This window comes from Diadema antillarum, unplaced genomic scaffold (genome assembly GCF_040938485.1).
Source record: "Diadema antillarum isolate AM-2024a unplaced genomic scaffold, OU_Dant_1.0 seq00000819_RagTag, whole genome shotgun sequence".
In the NCBI taxonomy this organism is placed as follows: domain Eukaryota; kingdom Metazoa; phylum Echinodermata; class Echinoidea; order Diadematoida; family Diadematidae; genus Diadema; species Diadema antillarum.
In genome coordinates this window covers 1,713,300-1,732,141 of record NW_027271696.1, presented here as the reverse complement: position 1 = coordinate 1,732,141, position 18,842 = coordinate 1,713,300, and the positions used below count along the sequence as shown (strand labels likewise).

The window sequence follows — 18,842 nt, the reverse complement described above, 5'->3', positions numbered from 1 at the left end:
ATCTACCTAGTTCACTTTGCAATATATGTCATTTAACATGTGGGAGAAACATCATCCAGGTTATTGCTGATGCGGCATGTCGCCATGACTACTGTATATGGCATATGTTTTGTGAGTATGATATAGTCCGACCTCTCCTATCCGGACATGTCGGGACCGGCGCTCATCCGGATAAGGCATTTGGCCGGATATGAGAGACTTAATGTTTAATACACGCAGCTACATACATACCAAATGGTAGCTAAATGCACAGGTATTATTGTATTAGTTTTACGTGAACATGTCACGTTCTCGTCAGCTGGTCTGCTTTCAGAATTTCTGATAATGTGGTCAATGAACGATTGCCTGTACCGTGCCCTGATTTCATGAAAATGTTTCTGTCCATGTTCTTGCGGTGCTCAGTAGGAATAGTGTATACGTCTGAATGCATGTTATTTAGACGAAAATTAGATGTGAATGTATCTTCATTATGTTGGGAATAATATGTAATTCATGTGAGTTTGTGTATAGGAATTTTGTTTGGGTTTGAAATCCCCAAGTTTCCCTGTGATTATCAGAATAAAAAAACAAAAACAAACATCGCGCCGAGATCGCATCCGGATAATAGAGACATCCGGATAAAGGGAGGCCAGATAGGAGAGGTCGGACTGTACTTTGCAAACTTGGACTGGTGAGACAATTCCGCTAGTGGTTGAATTCGTGATTGACAACCAAAGTCACAAAATGAGAGACAAGTACCATCCCTTTTCAGGAACTTGCACTTGTAGGTTGAAATATAACAGCTGTGTATATAGGGAGTCCTCCACAAGGCAGGCTTGTTGTCAACAAAGAGGTATGATGCAACCTTAGCCAACACTTCCCAAGCATTTAATCATAGTGTTAGAGTAAAATCACATCACAGTTGCTCAAATAACTGCATAAATCATTTAAATCACACTGTCAGGGCAGTGCCCCACAAGTGCAAAGCCTGCTAAAATGGTACCTGGGAAGGCACATTCAAATCGCAGCCCAAGGCGTTAGCACTCACTGAAAGTACGTCAAGGCACAGCACAAGATCAGGACACAGCATGGCACAGTACGACTCACTATTTTTGTAGAGCCCAGACACACCCCATGAATTAACTACAGTAGATATGAACAAAGACGGCATACATTGTACACTGAAGGCAAGATGCCAGGTAGTTCTTCAGATAGTGCACTTCTTCATTGCCTTAGAATACAGATGAGACTTCCCAGTATACCAAGTGTGATCCTCTTTCCCATGACAATATTGCCCCTAGTGGTAGACTTAATTTTGTTCTAAATGTCTTATGATAGCAGGGAGTAGTCTTGATTATCATACAAAAATAATTAACATACATTTGTAGGACCTTTGTAACACCTACATTTGTAATGTTCAAAGGTGTTACCCATATAAGTACCCTCATAAGTATTGAAGACAAAATATAAAAGCATGAAATCATATCATTACCATACTGACCTACCTAGATCTACCCCAAAACCAAAAACAAAGATGTATACTAGTGGTATGCAGGGTTGCTGATACAAAATCATTCAAAAAAAAAATCAAATCAGCATGATTTCTTGCAGAGATGATAGATTGTGTGGCACCAAGCATTCAGAAATCATTTCTTCTCTTTCAACACACACAAAACCCATGCCCTATTTGCTGAACACTGAGTCCAAAAATAACCACACCACACATATCTGCAGATTGTTCGAGGGGTATCTTTTTCCTGATGTTTCCTTTCTCCCGTTATGAATGTCTGATATTGTATGAACTGACGCGAATGATGACGATGGAGTGATGACAATACCATGTACTACAAAATTCTGCCACAAGTCATGTTTGGTCTGCAGTATGACGGAAAGCTGTCGTATTAGCCATCCACATCAAGGGAGGAAAACAGGGCGAGCAGGTTAATATCAGTTACTCAAAACAGCTGACCTCACTTCTGCTGTCAGAATGTGATGGAATTCGATTGCCAAAAATATAAGCAATTCGTCAGGTTTGAAGGTCAGGTACCTAAAAGCAGCAACATGAACTGTGATTATCAGAGTACATGATTGGTAACTGAATTCACAGGAGGGTAAACAAAAACCAACTAGAAATATCACTATAAAGGCTATTAATATCCCCGCCTTTAGAACACATTTTCGATCACTCTCTAAAAAAAAATAATGTCTTGCACAACTACAGTATACATTACAATCACAACATGTGCTAAATTTCTTCTATATCGCTTACAATTGGGAAAAAAAATGGAGAAGAATTTCAGTATCCAAGGGTTTATTTTTCCTGATTTGGAGGCCATAGTCACTGTAACCACAGCAACATACTTCCTTTATTCATACAAATTTGTCCTGCACATTCTTTGCATCAACTTCAAGAAGTGTACTAAATTTGATTTGAAGTGCTTAAAAGCTGGAGGAGTTCCATGTGCAAGGCTTTCCTTGATTGGGAGGTTGTCATAATGCACTGTTACCATGGCAACATACTTCCGCTGCTATCAATAGTCTCTATTGCAGATTTGATATTACAATCACTATGTAACCCAAATTTCTTCAGAATCGCTTTAAAAAACTGGAGCCGAAATTTCATCAGCAAGGCTTTTTCCAGATTTGGGGCTATAATGTCCTGTGACCATGGCAATGCACTTTCCAGTACTCTACGTACTGTATCTTGCAAGACTTCAAACATGTATAGATCTAGTTCTTCATGTGTGTCAATTTTCTTGTGAATCACTAAAAAATTAGAGAAGTAGTTCAAACTGCAAGCCTTTTACCTGGTTTTGAGAGCCAAAATGTTGTGTTAGCATGACAACACACTTTCTGCTACTGTTGCAAAAGTGTCATGCTCAGTCTTACAGTAAGTTAAACACGTGTGCCAATTTTTGTTTGAATCACTTGAAAACTGGAGAAGTAGCTCGATCTGCAAGCCTTTTCTCTGATTTTCGGGCTCATAATGTGCTGTTACATGGCAGTGCACTTTCTACAACTGTTGAACAATTTTGCACAACTTTACACTCAGCTCAACAGGTTATATTTTATGTCTCGTGTGAACTGCAGAAAAACTTAGAAAGAGGGGTTTAAGTTGCTAAATTATCTACAAAAACAAGGGTGTATTTTTTCCAATATCTTTATGTATAACCTTAGAGGAGAGTTATAAGGTGTCAATATCATTCCATCTCTTAATTGGATATGTGGTTAGCACAAATATCAGTGTTTCATCGCATCTTGTGAAACTTCCTGACTTTTACTCTTGAAGTAAAGCTTGGATGCAACTTCCCCCATACTGATTGTTGACTTTGACTCTTGATTAGTGCACTCAACTTTTAAATGGAATGGCATCACAATTTCCATATGACTGCAGAAACTGTTGATTTTTGCTCATGAATGGAGACGTTGATTAAGAAACGTGTGAAATAACGCTGTGATTTCACACAATTTCAGTTGGTGATGAAAATGTGAAATATTACCAAAATAGGTATAATGACAGAAGTATTGCAATCTCAGGGCATTCCTGATTGTGGTTGCTGTGTGATATTTTATAATCCTTTACATCAATTACAATATGAATATCGGGCCATATCAGTCTCCATTGCAGGAGAGGGAATTGCATTCATAGCTCGTTACATGCATGTGATTCAATATTACTGCTATTACGAAAGGCACGTTCCAATTATCACATACAAGTACGTTCTACCTACCCACTACTGAATGGGAGGGGCACTTAAGGAATAAAAGTCTGGTATACTGACTTGTATCATTTCACAATTTTGATCTCAAAATACTACAATAAACCTCACTATCCTTGTAAATCACATCAGCCTGACAAACTTCTTGGCAGACCCTTGATATTGCAAGCAAATTCCAAATGGTAGAAGATGAATTTTGAGTCCTTCTCAACACTATGGTTTAGCTTTAAATCCATGAAAAGTCCAAGTCACATTTACAACAGTCTTTCAGCTCCACCCTTTGAAGCCATACACCCCACCCCCCCCCCCCCCCCCCCACACACACACACCCCATGTATGTAAAGTCCCCATGACTTCTCCCACTGGGAGATTGAGGGACAGCACTATTATACCCTGCAATGCCCTCCTAGTGTAAACATTGGTCGTGGACGTCATCATAAAAACCAGCACCAGACAAACATTGGAGCAGACCGCAATAAACACTAACCTTGACTTCAGGACGTTACAACGATTTTCACCGTCATGCATTACCTCCTTCAGTGGAAGTCTGCTAATCTGTGCTTTACCAGGTTGTGGTAAAAATGCTTAAAAGTGCATTACAGCACTAATTCAGCTATGTTGTAAATCAAATTCAATTAACATTAGTTTTGCATGATACTTCATCAAAATTCAAATCAAATCTGATTTTGTGTGTGCGTAAATATGTTGTTGATTTTTCAGCAAGCATTTAAATGCAAACTGACATTTTCTGTGTGAAGTATTCATCTACTTTTCCTAAAAGTAAACATTGCATCACAATCACTTAAAATGGTGATTAGGCCTACATGTTGTCTCCCCTATATGATTGGCTTCCTTCTTGTTATTTAATGTAATTTCAACATATCTTGTACACGAGTGCACTTCACGAATCTTAAATCCATTTATATGATGTATGTGTTTGAGCACTATCAAAAGACATTGCAGCTTTATAGGCCTACACAGTACACCGTACTCTCCGGCAAATGGAATCCCTTTTATACCGCCTCTTTGTGAACGACAAGAAAATGACAGCCCATCTCCTTTTTCCACAGAGTTTTCACTCTCAGAAAGGCTGATGCACTTTAAATGGTTAATGGCACTCAATACCATGGGTATTTATGAACCTTGGGCAAATATAATGACGATCTAATCCTTCTCAAGGGTTGCTTGCAATGCACACATAAAATCAGGGCTCAATTCACTATATGCTCCTGATACCATAAAAAAAAAAATCCTTCAATACATTACATCTCTGTCAAGTCCAGGCTATTGGCATAAAATCCTAATTATGTTTTGGTGTATGGGCCTATTTTTGAGAGATGCTTCCAGCTACAACATCATTTCAGGTTTAAGAGTTTTTCATCGCGTCGCAACAAGAGTTCAATGGCTATAATGCAATACAATGGAGTTATCAGCAAAAGTGAAAGCAAAAGCTATCATTGCATTCATAAATTTAATCTCCGATTACCCGCTGATACCGCTGATACCGCAGCACAATACACACCGTGCCACTTCCTATTCAAACACATGGCCATACATTTAGATACTAGATGCAGATCTCCTTAATTACTATAATACTACTATACTACCCGTAGAATGGCAGCTTGATAAGTTTTTGGGTAGACTTTGTTTTCTTTCCCCAAAATGATGACATCATCTACATTTCCTTCATTAACCTGCACCGGTCAGGGAAATTGTTTTACGGGTAGTGCACTTGCCCACATTCTTTGATGCAAGACTTTATACTCATGAATTTCAAATTATACCCCTTTCTCGCTAGTCACTCAGGCAGTCATCCGGTAGATTCAACAGGAAATTAAACGGGAAACGCAAGCAAGAAAATTTGTTCAAACTAGCGAATAAGGTAGCTCCCTCTTTAATTTGTCTTGTCTGCTCTTCTGCAGTGCAAGTAAACGTTATGGCGCAAGCGTGAAATGGCCCACAAGATGTAGCTTTTCACCACAGAGTTTATCCACAATGCCTATCACGCTACAGAGTCACCCAGGAATTTCATTGGGACACTCGCAAGTTTACCGGAGACAGTTCGAGGGCGAGATTTCTGAAAAGTCACACGGCATTTTACCCGAGGGTCTACCCACCATGCCTTTCATGCTACAGCATCACCTGTGAGTTCTCGGAAAATCTCGGGTGAAATTTGCTAAGCATGAATGGGGTAATAGTTGCACATTGACAGAATCACCTTATTTGGAGTAGAGACTCAGCGCTGCATCCAACCCCTTTTCAGCTCCCCTTTAACTCCAACAAGAGATGACATCAGACAAGCACACCCCTTGCCAACACTATCTACTTTTTGACCACTCAATTTCCACAAACTTCAATCCACTTTGCACATTTGAACTTGGCAACAAAAAAAAAAAAAATTGAAGAAAAGAGATGTGCAGCTACAAAACTTCTCATGACATTGACATCTGGCCTGGCACTAATAATTTTTTTTTCTTTGAGATAATTGTATTCTCATTGAAGGGACAAAATATCTTCAATAGAGGTGAGTAAAGTCTTATATCTCTGGAGATCACCATTTGATATGAATACAACTACGCCACTTTGATTTTTTTATACTACAAAAAGTCATTTTTTCCCCCCACTCAGATCTTACTTTTAATCATTCAATACCCCTATGATCTTGCACAACATACCAACAGATAACAAAGTAGGTCTACGCTTAGCCTTTAAACAAGGCGACTCGCTCTGCGTGCCCCCGTATAGCGCGTTTACCCCACAAACCTGTTGGCCGGCGAGTGGAGCGAGCCGCCTTTATCCACTCGTTCAGGGATGTGTACTTTTGTCGTTGTTGTTGCTTTATATTCTTTGACAAATTTGTGTACAAATTTGACGCAGAAAATACACACGGCACCAAGGCAAGCCTCGTTAATATTAAGTATAACTATTCTTATTCTACATAGTTACTTAATATTAACGAGGCTTGCCTTGGTGCCGTGTGTATTTTCTGCGTCAAATTTGTACGCAAATTTGTCAAAGAATATAAAGCAACAACAACGACAAAAGTACACATCCCTGAACGAGTGGATAAAGGCGGCTCGCTCCACTCGCCGGCCAACAGGTTTGTGGGGTAAACGCGCTATACGGGGGCACGCAGAGCGAGTCGCCTTGTTTAAAGGCTAGTCTACGCTATGAGACTTGACAAGGCTAGATAATGTTTGGAGAAAAGAAATGGTGTTGTCTTCAAAACATCTTTTACTTGAGTTTGAGAAGCTTCCCAAACATGCATTCTGAAAGAAAGAAACTACCAGGAAGATCCAAAGACAATTATCGATCAAAAACCCAACAAGAGTATTCCCCAAAGATAATATCTTTGTTAACCCGTTCCATACTAAATACTGAAATTCCCATAGACTTAATACACAGGCCACCAGGTTCCCGTACGTAACAGGTTAAATGGTAGGGCCCTATTTGTTTCATATTAGTGTTGGAGATAATCTACAGGGGCGGGGAGATTCTGTCATAGACAACTTCCCTTGGAATACAGACTCTATGTATCAAACCAATTCCTATATTCACAGAAAATGCCCTTCAGAACTGTATGCAAAAGACATGTGAATCGTGTTTTCAGCCTATTAAAGGATTCATGAATGCCGCTACAATGTACATACAGTAACAGTTAAAATGTGTACAATGTAGGTGTTTTCAACAAGATTCCTTTCAATTCATTTAGGCCTACATCCAAAACAACTTGATGAACAACGTTAACATCTTGTCTATAAATTTCAATCAAGCTTGAATTCATCTGGTAATCTGATTTCAACAGGAGTCATCCCCAAAACCTTTCTGATCTATCCCCCTCCCCCAACACATAAGTTGTCTTTTCAGATCATAATATTGGGTATTACATCTCCCCATTAGGCATTACCACTGAATATATCGGATGACACACTTCACTTAATTGTCCTCGCAAATACCAGTTCAAATCATTTCATCATTTTCTATCTACGTACACCCCCAATTAGGTAGTGATTTGCCAGGTGCTTTTCAGGGCCATTCAAATGCATGGTAATCTAGGGCAACAGACTAAAAACAGGGACATACTATTCAGATCCAAGACAAGGAAATGCAGCAAAAATGGAAAGCCTATAGACAAGATATGATATAAAACGACATTGGTCTATGATCTCCAGTATCTGGGTTATTCCCTTGCCATGGTGGTGCCAAACGGCCCCTGCCTTTTTGTCAGTATTTTTAATTGTCGTCTGCCCCTTTGAATACCAGGATTCCCTTGGGTCGTCTCCATGACAACATTTGCGTCAAACCATATTTCCGCTATTATACCAGGCTGATGATACCCAGCTCCCGATACGAGGCCTTGTCTCCCTGTAGTTCCTCTCTCTCTCTCTCTCTTTTTCTCTCTCTCCATTTCTTTTCTTCTCTCCTCACTGTTTTTCCTGTTTGCGATATATACACTGCCCTGGCATGCAGGTATTAGTGCATAAATCAAGGGCTGCCAAGTACTTGTAGTAGTAGCACAGGGACCAAAGTCCTATGTGTGTGGTGTGTGTGTGTACTAATTGTGTGTAACTGCGTTTTGTGCAAGGGGATTGTGTTGCTATTTTTAAATTGGTGGTAGTTCCTTGTAGGGAAAAAACACACAGGGTGGGGTAAAAGAGTAAATCAGGAGCAGGGTGGGGTTGGATGGGGGGGGGTGTTTATCGCAGTTAACATAAACCAGTGATGATCGCTCTACTGCTAATTTTATCAGCTTTCCCATGTTTGAAACATATTTCATTTACCATTATCAAAATGAGTTTGCAAAGGCCTTCTCAGATCGCGTTTCATCATCTCCATCTTGAGTGAAGAGGGAAAGTCTTGTAATGTAACTGCGCAGCTCCCACTGTGCAGTTTGACCCAAGGAGAACAAAATGTAGGCCTATAGTTGGCAGTGGTTGGTGTGGGCAAGTTTGAGCTTTTAACTTAGATGGACAGGACTTGTGGACCACATCCTGCTCAAGAGCAAGGACAGAATGCATGTCCATGAAATGAAAAAGACCACTGTATATGGGGGAGGAAAAAAACCCTGCATGGATAAGAGGCCTATGAGCATCTTCTGAAAAACAGTTTATATAGTTGTGAGAAACATTTGAATCAAACTCATTACAAAAGTAACTTTACTAGCACGAAAAGTGTCTTACACATGTTCACAAACGGTTCTTTGTAATAGCGGTGAAGCTCCTTTAGGCTGAAAGAATGATTTATAGCTCTTCTGAGATAAACTTTAAGTGTGACTGTGAGTATTACCACCTGCAGCAAACCAGGGAGGTGGAAGCTCCTAAGCAAATGCGATGAGAAAGGAACATCAGCTGGGACCACACCTCAACTCCAGAGCCTTGGAATAACCATTTTGACCCTCTAGCAGGGTGTTCAGACGCAAAAAATTTATACTTTACTAGAACGGTATAGCTATACCAAAACGGTATAGCTATACAATGAATTTATACATCTGAACGCTGACTAACGAAACGACGTATAACTAAACGACGGTCAGAACATCGTTTTGAACTAGAACTCGATAATGAATCAGCATTCTATTGTGTCCATTGTGCGTCTGAACGTATAGCAACCACAGAACAGTATAACTGGGTGGGGCTTAATGGGAGCACGCATGAAAGGTGACCCCATAGCTGTCACTCATAACCATAACAGCATGCGCAGTGGGAAACAGCACATCTACACGACGTTATCCAGAACGGTCAAGATTAGCGTCTTAAATGGTCTGTCAGCTATACGACGATTCTTTAAACGTCATTTCTTTATCGAGTTTTGGTATAAACTGGCTTGCGTCAGAACAGGGGGTTATACCCCTTTCAGTAACTCTCTGGCTCAGGCCAGGCCAGAGGTAAGTTGTAAAATTTTGAGTTTATGAATGGGTCGGGCCAAAGTGGCTTGCGCAAAGCTTGGGCTATTTTGGCGCTGCTGTAAGCTAATGCCAGGCGCGGGCCAGGCTCGGCCTGGCACCGATCGAAGAGTTTATGAACGATAGCAGCACCAGACTTGGGCCAAAATTCCTTGCATGGTAAAAGGTCGCAATTACCTGGCCGTGCCTCCCCCAGTGCGTGCATTAAGTTACCATCATGGTAGTTATCCCTTACGTTGCCAAGTTCGTGAATGCGTCAACGTAAAAGTAGCACGGCTCTGCTTTAGTTACCGAATGCAAATTTTACTGCTTGGCGCGGGCCAATTCAGCTCGGTCCAGGAGCCGGCCAAAAATGCAATGAGTTACTGAAAGGGATTATACCCCGTTCATACTGCAGGCGGGTTTCAGAGTCTCCTCAAGGAGGTTTGAAAACCTGCTCCAAAAAGCTGTCTCTGGTCTGTTTTATACTGCTCATGCTGGTTTCGCCCAAGCAGGCCCAACTAACTCCATCCCCATGGTAATGGAGTTCCTTTCCAATACACAGCACGCAGGCACAATTTCTTACATAATCGCCAATGTGATTGAGTACAAAAGTGTGCAAGTTGTGCGGCGTTTATCAGTGGCGACTGATCGCGACAGCTGGTTTATTTATGTTAGTTGCCAATGACCTTCAGTGATAACTTGGAAAAAAAAAAGGCTTCTTGAACCCCCTAGCGTTTATACTGCAGTTGAGGGTTTTTTAGTCTGCTACATAGTAGAAAGTAAATAAAAACTATAAACTAGAAAGTTCTGAAATGGATATACGATGTACGGATATAGGATATGTTTGAATGGTCGTACATCAAAAACTTGAGTGGATACATACAACATATGCAAGGGTTATTCGTGTCTGAGTGCTCTCATATCCATACGTGGCATGAGTAGGCGGGGCTCATTCGTGACACTAGCTGGGGTAGTGCGAACCACCAGATGAATGCACGCAAAGTAAGAACATGATGCGCAAAGCCCACACAAAGTCCGTATGGCGCAAGGGAGAGGATTCACATGAAATATGACAGTGCACAGGGTTTAATGATGCCATACGATTACTGGTTACTAAAATTAGGACGTTCTGTCTGAATGCTCTCATATATCCATATGTTGTATGAATACTGTATACGCCGAATATTTCGCACGGTTTTTATTTTCGCAAATTTGTGCTATTCATAAATTTAAAGGCACAAGAAAATAATGACTCTGATCCCAATGTGAATGTGATGCACACGCTCAGTACAGTACTCCATGATCGCATATTTAACCACTTGCAAAATCGTCGCGAAGTTCCGATTCGTGAAAATTTAGACTCGCTAAGTATTTGGCGTATACAGCATGCAATTACTTGTTAGATATACTGTATAATACTAACCTCAGTGTGTCTGAAAGTGACCAAAAGAGAGTAAAACCTGACACAGAAGCATTCTTGACACCCCTTGCAAGTTAACCATGGGAGTGTTTTAGTTAGCAACCGGATTAAAATGACCCACATTATTTTTTGTGTGTGGGCAATTATCTGGAAAATTGAACCAACTTTCAATATTCTCGTGCTGCAATTATCCAGATAATAGCTGTACATGAATGATGCCATCTTCTTTTCAGAATACAAGAATGCATTCTACAACTTGGGAACTTGATTTTCTGCAGGCAACACTTTACATCATTATATTCAACCCCCCCCCCCCCTTCCCCCACCCCACGAGCAGCTGCTCAAATCATGAGCGTACTAGAGGAATATAATCGCTAAAATCACACTGTTACAAGAGAGAATCGCAAGAGTTTGACACACACACATGATCTTTTAGATCCTATCGACTTTGTTGAGATGCGGGTTTTGTCACCATAATATACTGTCTACAAGGCAGTATTTTTTTTTTTTTTTGCGGTATTTCTATTTTTGCAAATTTTTAAGTCAACTGATTTTTGCAAAACATGTGCTCCTGTTACAAAGGTGTACTGAATATGATAATCCAAGGTTAGAAATCACTGACCTTTTTTCCTGTAAAGGGATAATAGTTCAGCAAGACTCACTCCATCCCCATGGTTCTCAATGCAAATTTAGCCACTTGTGAAGTCCAAATTCGCAAAATGTTATGCTTACAGAATATACGGTGTATGCAGTACCCCAAAGAAGTCACAGAATACTGTTGTCACCTTCACTCGAAGCATACTAGTAGTTATAACACCAAACATGCTCCTAAATGGTCTGGAAATGCTCACTTGTCTCTGTATGTAATGCAGCTTATCTGCCATACATCCTTAAAGGACAAGTTCACCTTCATAGACATGTGGGTTGAGTGAATGCAGCAATATTAGTAGAACACATCAATGAGAGTTTGAGGAAAATCGGACAATCCGTTCAAAAGTTATGAATATTTGAAGTTTCTGCTCAGTCACGGCTGGATGAGAAGACTACTATAGCTTGTGATGTCATATGAGTACAACTACATAAAGAAAGTATAAAGAAAATTCAAGATATTCTCACTTTTCTCACATAATAAAAGAACACTCGACTTCTCTCCTTCAAAAGTCAGGGGAAATAATATTACCCCTCACATAAGTCAGTAACATGTCGAAGAAATGTGCACTTTATTCAAAACGTCAAGTTTTGTGAAATTCTCTTTTTATTTTCCTTATATTGTTGTACGCAGGTGACATCATGCACTGTAGTAGTCTTCTCCTCCAGCAGTGATTGCACAAATACTTTAAAAATTCATAACTTTTGAACGGATTGTCGGATTTTCCCCAAACTTTCACTGATGTGTTCTACTAATATTGTTGCCCTCACTCAATCCATATGTATATGAAGGTGAACTTGTCCTTTAATATGAAATAATGACCATCAGTAAACCTTGAATTATGTGAACATTCACAGTCTAAAAGTTATTCAAACTGTTATGTGATATCCTCTCTTTTCTCTTTCCTTTTTTTGGCATGTCAGTAACAAACTAATCAAGAAGTAATTCTAGAGCTGAAATGGAGGCAGCAAAGTTGTACTCCTATACTAAAAAGTGCTTGACACTGCATCTATCGAACAGGCACTCACAACTGCAAATGTGTAATCTTGTTTACAGCCCTTATGAGTCCAATAATCACATACAAAGCATCATTCAACCAACACAATAGATTAACCAATTTGGCTCGAGCTGAGTGGAATTGCTCTGCTGATCAAGCTGTTCACACACTAACGAGACGGACGTTTTTTTTAAAAGGCCTAAAAAACTCTACAGCCTCGCATTCTGATATTGATGTTATTGCTCACGCCAAACTGCGCAACATTACACCGTAGTTCATCTTTCATTTCATTTTCTTTTTTTGTGAACCATTACAGAATGCAGGTCCCAGCGGAGCGGCAGCCATCTAATTGGATGGATATGAAATTACCGGGGCCACTAATGGAAAATAACCTCGCAAGTGACAGAGCCCATACAGACTACTAGGCTGCACACGGAGCAGTGCCTCTGATAGTAGGCACCCAAATACTGTCAGCCACGGGCAATACAGCGCAGCTCATCATTAAACGAAAAAAAAAAGGAAACAAAATTCTTTCTTCAGGATCTCTCCACCAGCACAATGCCTTTTTATAAAGTGGTATGCAGGCTTTCTTCTGTCATACATTTTGTCTCTTTACAATGTACTGTAAAGCCCCTCAATAGCTGTGAATATTCCATTACAAAATGCATTTGGAGGTGGAGATGGTTCATTGTGTTGTATTAAAAAATCCCGCAATGTGGCCTTGCATGACTAAAAAAAAAAATTTAAAAAAAATCTCAAAACAACAGTAGGTCTGAGAAAAAAAAAGAAGAGTTTTGAATTGATAAAGTTGAAGCCCTACTATTAGTGTTTTGTTAGGGAATGAACTTTTTCATATCTAAATCTGAAGTTTGGAAGCATTGGACTTTAAAGTAAAAGCTGTGTTTTGTTTATTTTTTGCTGACCCAGGTTTCTAAATGTAATTGATGCTTAACTCAATGTACTGCCCATGGAAAACATTAAAACACTCATTGAAAAAAAAGATATGCAGAAAACATTTTGTAGTAGTAGTAGTAGTAGTCGTAGTAGTAGTAGTAGTGGTAGTAGTAGTAGTAGTAGTAGTAGTAGTGGTAGTAGCAGTAGTAGTAGTAGTAATAGTAATAGTAATAGTAGTAGTAGTAGTAGTAGTAGTAGTAATAGTAATAGTAATAGTAGTAGTAGTAGTAGTAGTAATAGTAATAGTAATAGTAGTAGTAGTAGTAGCAGCAGCAGCAGAGGTAGCCGTAGTGAGTAGTAGAAGTGGTAATATTAATCACTCATAGGCTGAGAAGGAAGTAGATGCTTCTTTACTAGTGACAACTCACAGATTAGCATTATGTACATCCATCGCTAACTTCAAAATCAGATACCCCCCCCCCCCTTTAATAACTGGTGGCTATATACACTGCAATGTGAACCTCTTAAAGAATCCTGTCAAGTCCAGAAATAATCACTCTATTTGCGTTCATGAGCAATAAACGTGGATGATGAATTGCATCTGGCTTGGGAGACACAGCCCCTTCCGGAGCAGCAGTCTGACCTATGCTTCTACTCCCAGCTGACATTTAGAAAATCAGAATCCAAAAGGTCAGATCACCTCTGACAAAATATCAATGACCAAGTCCATGTGAGGAAAAAAACTCCCAAAAACACACTGACAAAACACACTTTCTAAAATTTGCCTCCAGCAGTTGATACGCTTTAAAAATATAGCATGAGAACCCTGAGAGCGATTCAAAGCCAGACTTCACCTTATCGTGAAAAGAAGCCAGTTCATGACATACATTGTGTCCACATCACAAGGTTTAGTATGGCCATCATTAAAACTCATTTAAAGAGAACTAAATCAGAAATGCGTACACAGCACCCTTAATGCGAAACTCCACCCTGCATTCAAGCTGACTCTGATATCAATAGTGAAGACACATTTCTTTTGTTTCTGATTTAAAGCTGATTATTCCTTCATACACTTTGATGTTGTATATATTCCAATTTTTTGTTTGTGGAAGAATAAAATAGGGAGCCACTGTGCTTCAAGAGAATCTTAACTTTGAAGCCCCCCCCCCTTTTTTTTTAAAGTAATATTCTCATTTTGATATTTCTATCACATGATTTATCAAAGTCAATCTGACTATAGATGTAAAATGAAGGTACTTGATCCTGAAAGTGGTGGGGTTATCATCTGCATTGAGTCACTCAATAATCACACAGGCCAAACTCATGCACTGACAGGAATGGGGTGGAAACAAACATTAGAATCATTTTGCAAGAGTTCTCAAAAATTAGATAGATTAGAATATAAATTCATGTTCAAACAAAATAAAACCTTGCTACTCTCATTTGTTTAGGGAACCTGACTTTGATATGTATTCCCTCCCGCACTGCTATCTCCGGTAACCTAGTACTTAAATTTCAAGGACATAAGTACTGTAGGAGGCTATCTATTTCTGACCATTTCTGGATATATGTGAGGTCCTCTGTTCTTGAAATCCCATGGAAATGAATGTGAGATAGGAGGCCAAATTGATCACAACTGAGAATTTGTGCAATAATGGCGTCACTAGTTTGAATTACTTCACACCCAGATGACAAAAAAAAATTAAAAATTAATCAGAGGTACACACGAGTGAAAGAAATATACGTGATTGCAATAGGGGTCATATCGCCAATGCAATGGTTGTCATGGAAACAGCCAAAAGGTAGTACAACTAGACATTCTGCAATGCGCCATTTGGCCACGTGTATGAAATGCGCTCCTTTGTGGCTTGAAGTGCTCCCATACGATTCCAGCAGTCTCTTTGAGATGAGTGGCAAGACGGCTTCCGAAACGTGTCGAGTTTTATCAAGAAAGTACGAGGACGTACTTGAGGAAAACTCGAGAAGTAAAAATTCAAAATGGAGGCATTTGGAAGTGGAGGACCACCGACGCCGTCTCATTATGCTCCTTTTGTGCGCACACTTTGTTTTGCATATCACTTAAGTGCTTCCTGCTTTGAGAGGACTCTTCGCTGGACTGAAATGTGACACACTTTTCCCATTTCTAAGAAACTGACTCTACAAAAGTGGACAGATGATTAAGAAACAGCAAAGGAGCATTTTTTTCTTCATTTTTGAATTGATTTCCTCTATGCGACTGCTAAGGAAAGACTAGGCAATAAGGATAAAGTACCTTGCCTAGGGGCGCAAAAGTTTCAGCCATAGATGGGACTTGAACCAAGGACCTTGTGATTGTTAATAGTCCATTAGCAATGGGACCATCCTTTTGTATGTGTGTGTGGTTATGACTACATGTGAAACTTTATAATTTTACAACTTTGCTTTCTTCACGAGTCCAATTTTCACAAAACTTCTACCAAAATATTTTGTCCAATTTTATTCTGTTCATCACAGATGACTAGAACATGGCATGGCATCTCACTTTAAATCTGCCTCCTTTTCTGCTGACAAGAATATGTGCCTCCCTATAATAACTTTTGGTTTAGCCAGACTTCTTTCATCATTCACAAGAAAGTTTAACATAAGTTACATTCAGACAGTGATCCTCAACCTTGAGGATAGATGTCTTCGAGGATAAGCTTGTAGTTTTAGTAGTTATGGACCATATAGACGCACTCATTGATAGCTAAGTTGAAGTTAACTCGAAGATAGCTATCCATGAGATATCTCCGGGGTTAGTTCTCTATCAACGAGCCACCGGGGGGTCCCTATTTGTAGTAAAGCAATGTGTCGACAGAACTTGTTGATAAGAACTTGTAGGTAAGTGCAGTTACAGGGGGCAGTGAGCCTACCCTCACGGAGAGCTACCTTCGAGGATAAAGCTTCCACATGAGAACGCACGTTGTAGTTAGGGGGCTAGAGCATATCCTCAAAGATAGCTATCCTTGAGGATAAGTATCACCATCTGAATGTAACTACTATGACTACATCTTCCTCCCACTTCACACCATACTAGATTATGACTGGTATTTTTTAGCTACTATGTCTTCACATGCCTCCCCCCCCCCCCCAAAAAAAAAGAGAGAAATAAACAAAAACAAAAACACAACACAACACAAAAACAACAACAACAAATTACTAAATGACATGAGATCAACTGAACTCACTGTGAAAGTTTCCGGATTTCCAAACTCCTTGTCCAAGTAGATGACTGATCGATCAAAGTCCTGGAGGGCAGCACTGTCATAGAGGACTCTGAAATCAAGAAGAGGAAGTTCATTTAAAAATCAAAAGGTACCTTTACAACAAGGATAAGTTCATTTCACAAGAGACCCGCGGGTCTAGCGCTCAGCTGAGTATCGCAAGTTCACCTTTCACGCAGTCACTAATCTTAAAGGTAGGGAATCCCATTTGCATGCCTTAAATGAAGAGTTGTATAAACACAGTGGTATGTTGAAGAGAGTATCATTTTAGAAACTCCCATAAAGTACTGAAAGTGGAAGGTAACATTTAGTACATTTTTATTGACCGTTAGATTTTGAATTGAATTTTTTTGGGGGCTCACCGTGAATTCCAGTACATTACTAGGCTACCTTTGCAGACCCATGCACTGCATGTGTGCCCATCATGTATATTTTGTGAATATAGTTCATCAAAACTTCAAACATTTCTATATACATTCTTGCCACATACTCTATATGTTATTACATCAGCTCTTATACTTTTAGATTTGTGTTTATAGATAAAAAATACAGAAGACTGCAACAAAAAGGCTTAAGTGTGGCGGACACACAGAACTACTGAGTAGTTGAGTTTTGTGCATTATTCAAATTGTAGATCACTGTTGACTTCCAAATTTCTAAGCAGTGGCCTAAACAAGTCCCCTGACGTTCATATTTAATGTTTTGCTGCATTTGGGGAGTTCTGTAAAAGGTATCCCCTACCTTTAATTATTCACAGCTCTACCAAAATTTGACCAGGCATTCTCAAGTAGAAGATGAAAATGTACAATAAGGGCATAAAGTTTTTAAGATTCCTAAACTTTGGGGGATTGAGGGCCCCCCTGGGGCCCCTGGGGTGGGGTATGGTGCCCATTTTAATAAATTGATATCCTAATCCCCTAGGGATGCTACCTGCCAAGTTTTATGAAAATCCATCATCAGGTTTTCAAGAAGAAGATGAAACTGTACAATTTAGGCCCCCATTTGGACCTCCCCACCCCTACCCCCAACCCCAAGAGGGGCAACCCTGGATCTGCTATGAACAAACTTGAAACTACGGTAATTAATGTACTAACTCATAGTATTATCTTAGCTCTATCAATTCTGATTCTAAGATTCCTTAATTTTGGGAGGTTTGGGCCCATTGGGGCCCTCCAGGTGGGATTCCGTGCCCATTTGAACAAATTGAGATCCTATGCCCCTAGAGATAGTACCTGCCAAGTTTGGTGAAAATCGATCACAGGATTCTCAAAAAGAAGATGAAAATGTACAATTTAGGCCCCATTAGGACCCCTCCCCACTACCCTCACTGGGTCCCAAGGGGGCACCCCTTATTCCGCCATGAACAAACTTGAAACTACAGTCATCAATGTAATAACTCATAGTACTATCTAAGTTCTATCACTTCTGGTTCTAGAGAAGATGATTTTTAAAAATTCTTTAATTTGAGGGGTTTTGGGCCCTATGGAGGCCCCCTGGGTGGGGCATGGTGCCCATTTTAACAAATTGAGATCCTAACTCCCTTGGCATACTACCTGCCAAGTTTGGCGACAATCGTTCATGGGGTTCTCAAGAAGAAGATGAAAATGTACAATTTAGGCCCCATTAGGACCCCTCCCCACTCCCCTCCCCTGGGTCCCAAGGGGAGGGGAGTGAACAAACTTGAAACTACAGTCATCAATGTACTAGCTCATTGTATTAACTTAGCTCCATCCCTTCTGGTTCTAGAGAAGAAGATTTTTAAAGATTCCTTAATTTTGCATGGTGCCCATTTTAACAAACTGAGATCCTAACCCCCTAGGGATGCTACCTGCCAAGTTTGGTGAAAATCGGTCTTGCAGTTTTCAAGAAGAAGATGAAAATGTAAAAAGTTTACGCACGACGGACGACGGACTCCGGACGAAGAGCGATCGCAATAGCTCACTTGAGCCTTTGGCTCAGGTGAGCTAAAAATCAAAGGGTATTGTTACCCTCCAGTGTTACAGGTGGTATTTCCACCTCTGGTATTCACGCAACACAATAATGTCATCCATTTGAGAT

General features: G+C 40.0%; 1 protein-coding gene across 3 annotated transcripts in view; it reads right to left on the bottom strand.

Moving 5' to 3' along the window:
• LOC139739807 (inositol polyphosphate-5-phosphatase A-like) overlaps positions 1-18,842 on the bottom strand; it is a 72,229-nt gene that overhangs the window by 30,658 nt on the left and 22,729 nt on the right. For all 3 annotated transcript variants that reach the window (XR_011711530.1, XM_071650401.1, XM_071650400.1), the window contains exon 5: positions 16,749-16,836. Coding sequence is in view for 2 of the 3 variants with exons in the window: in XM_071650401.1 (XP_071506502.1) it covers positions 16,749-16,836 (88 nt within the window). In the remaining variant the exon portion in view is untranslated. The remainder of the gene's footprint in view (positions 1-16,748; positions 16,837-18,842) is intronic.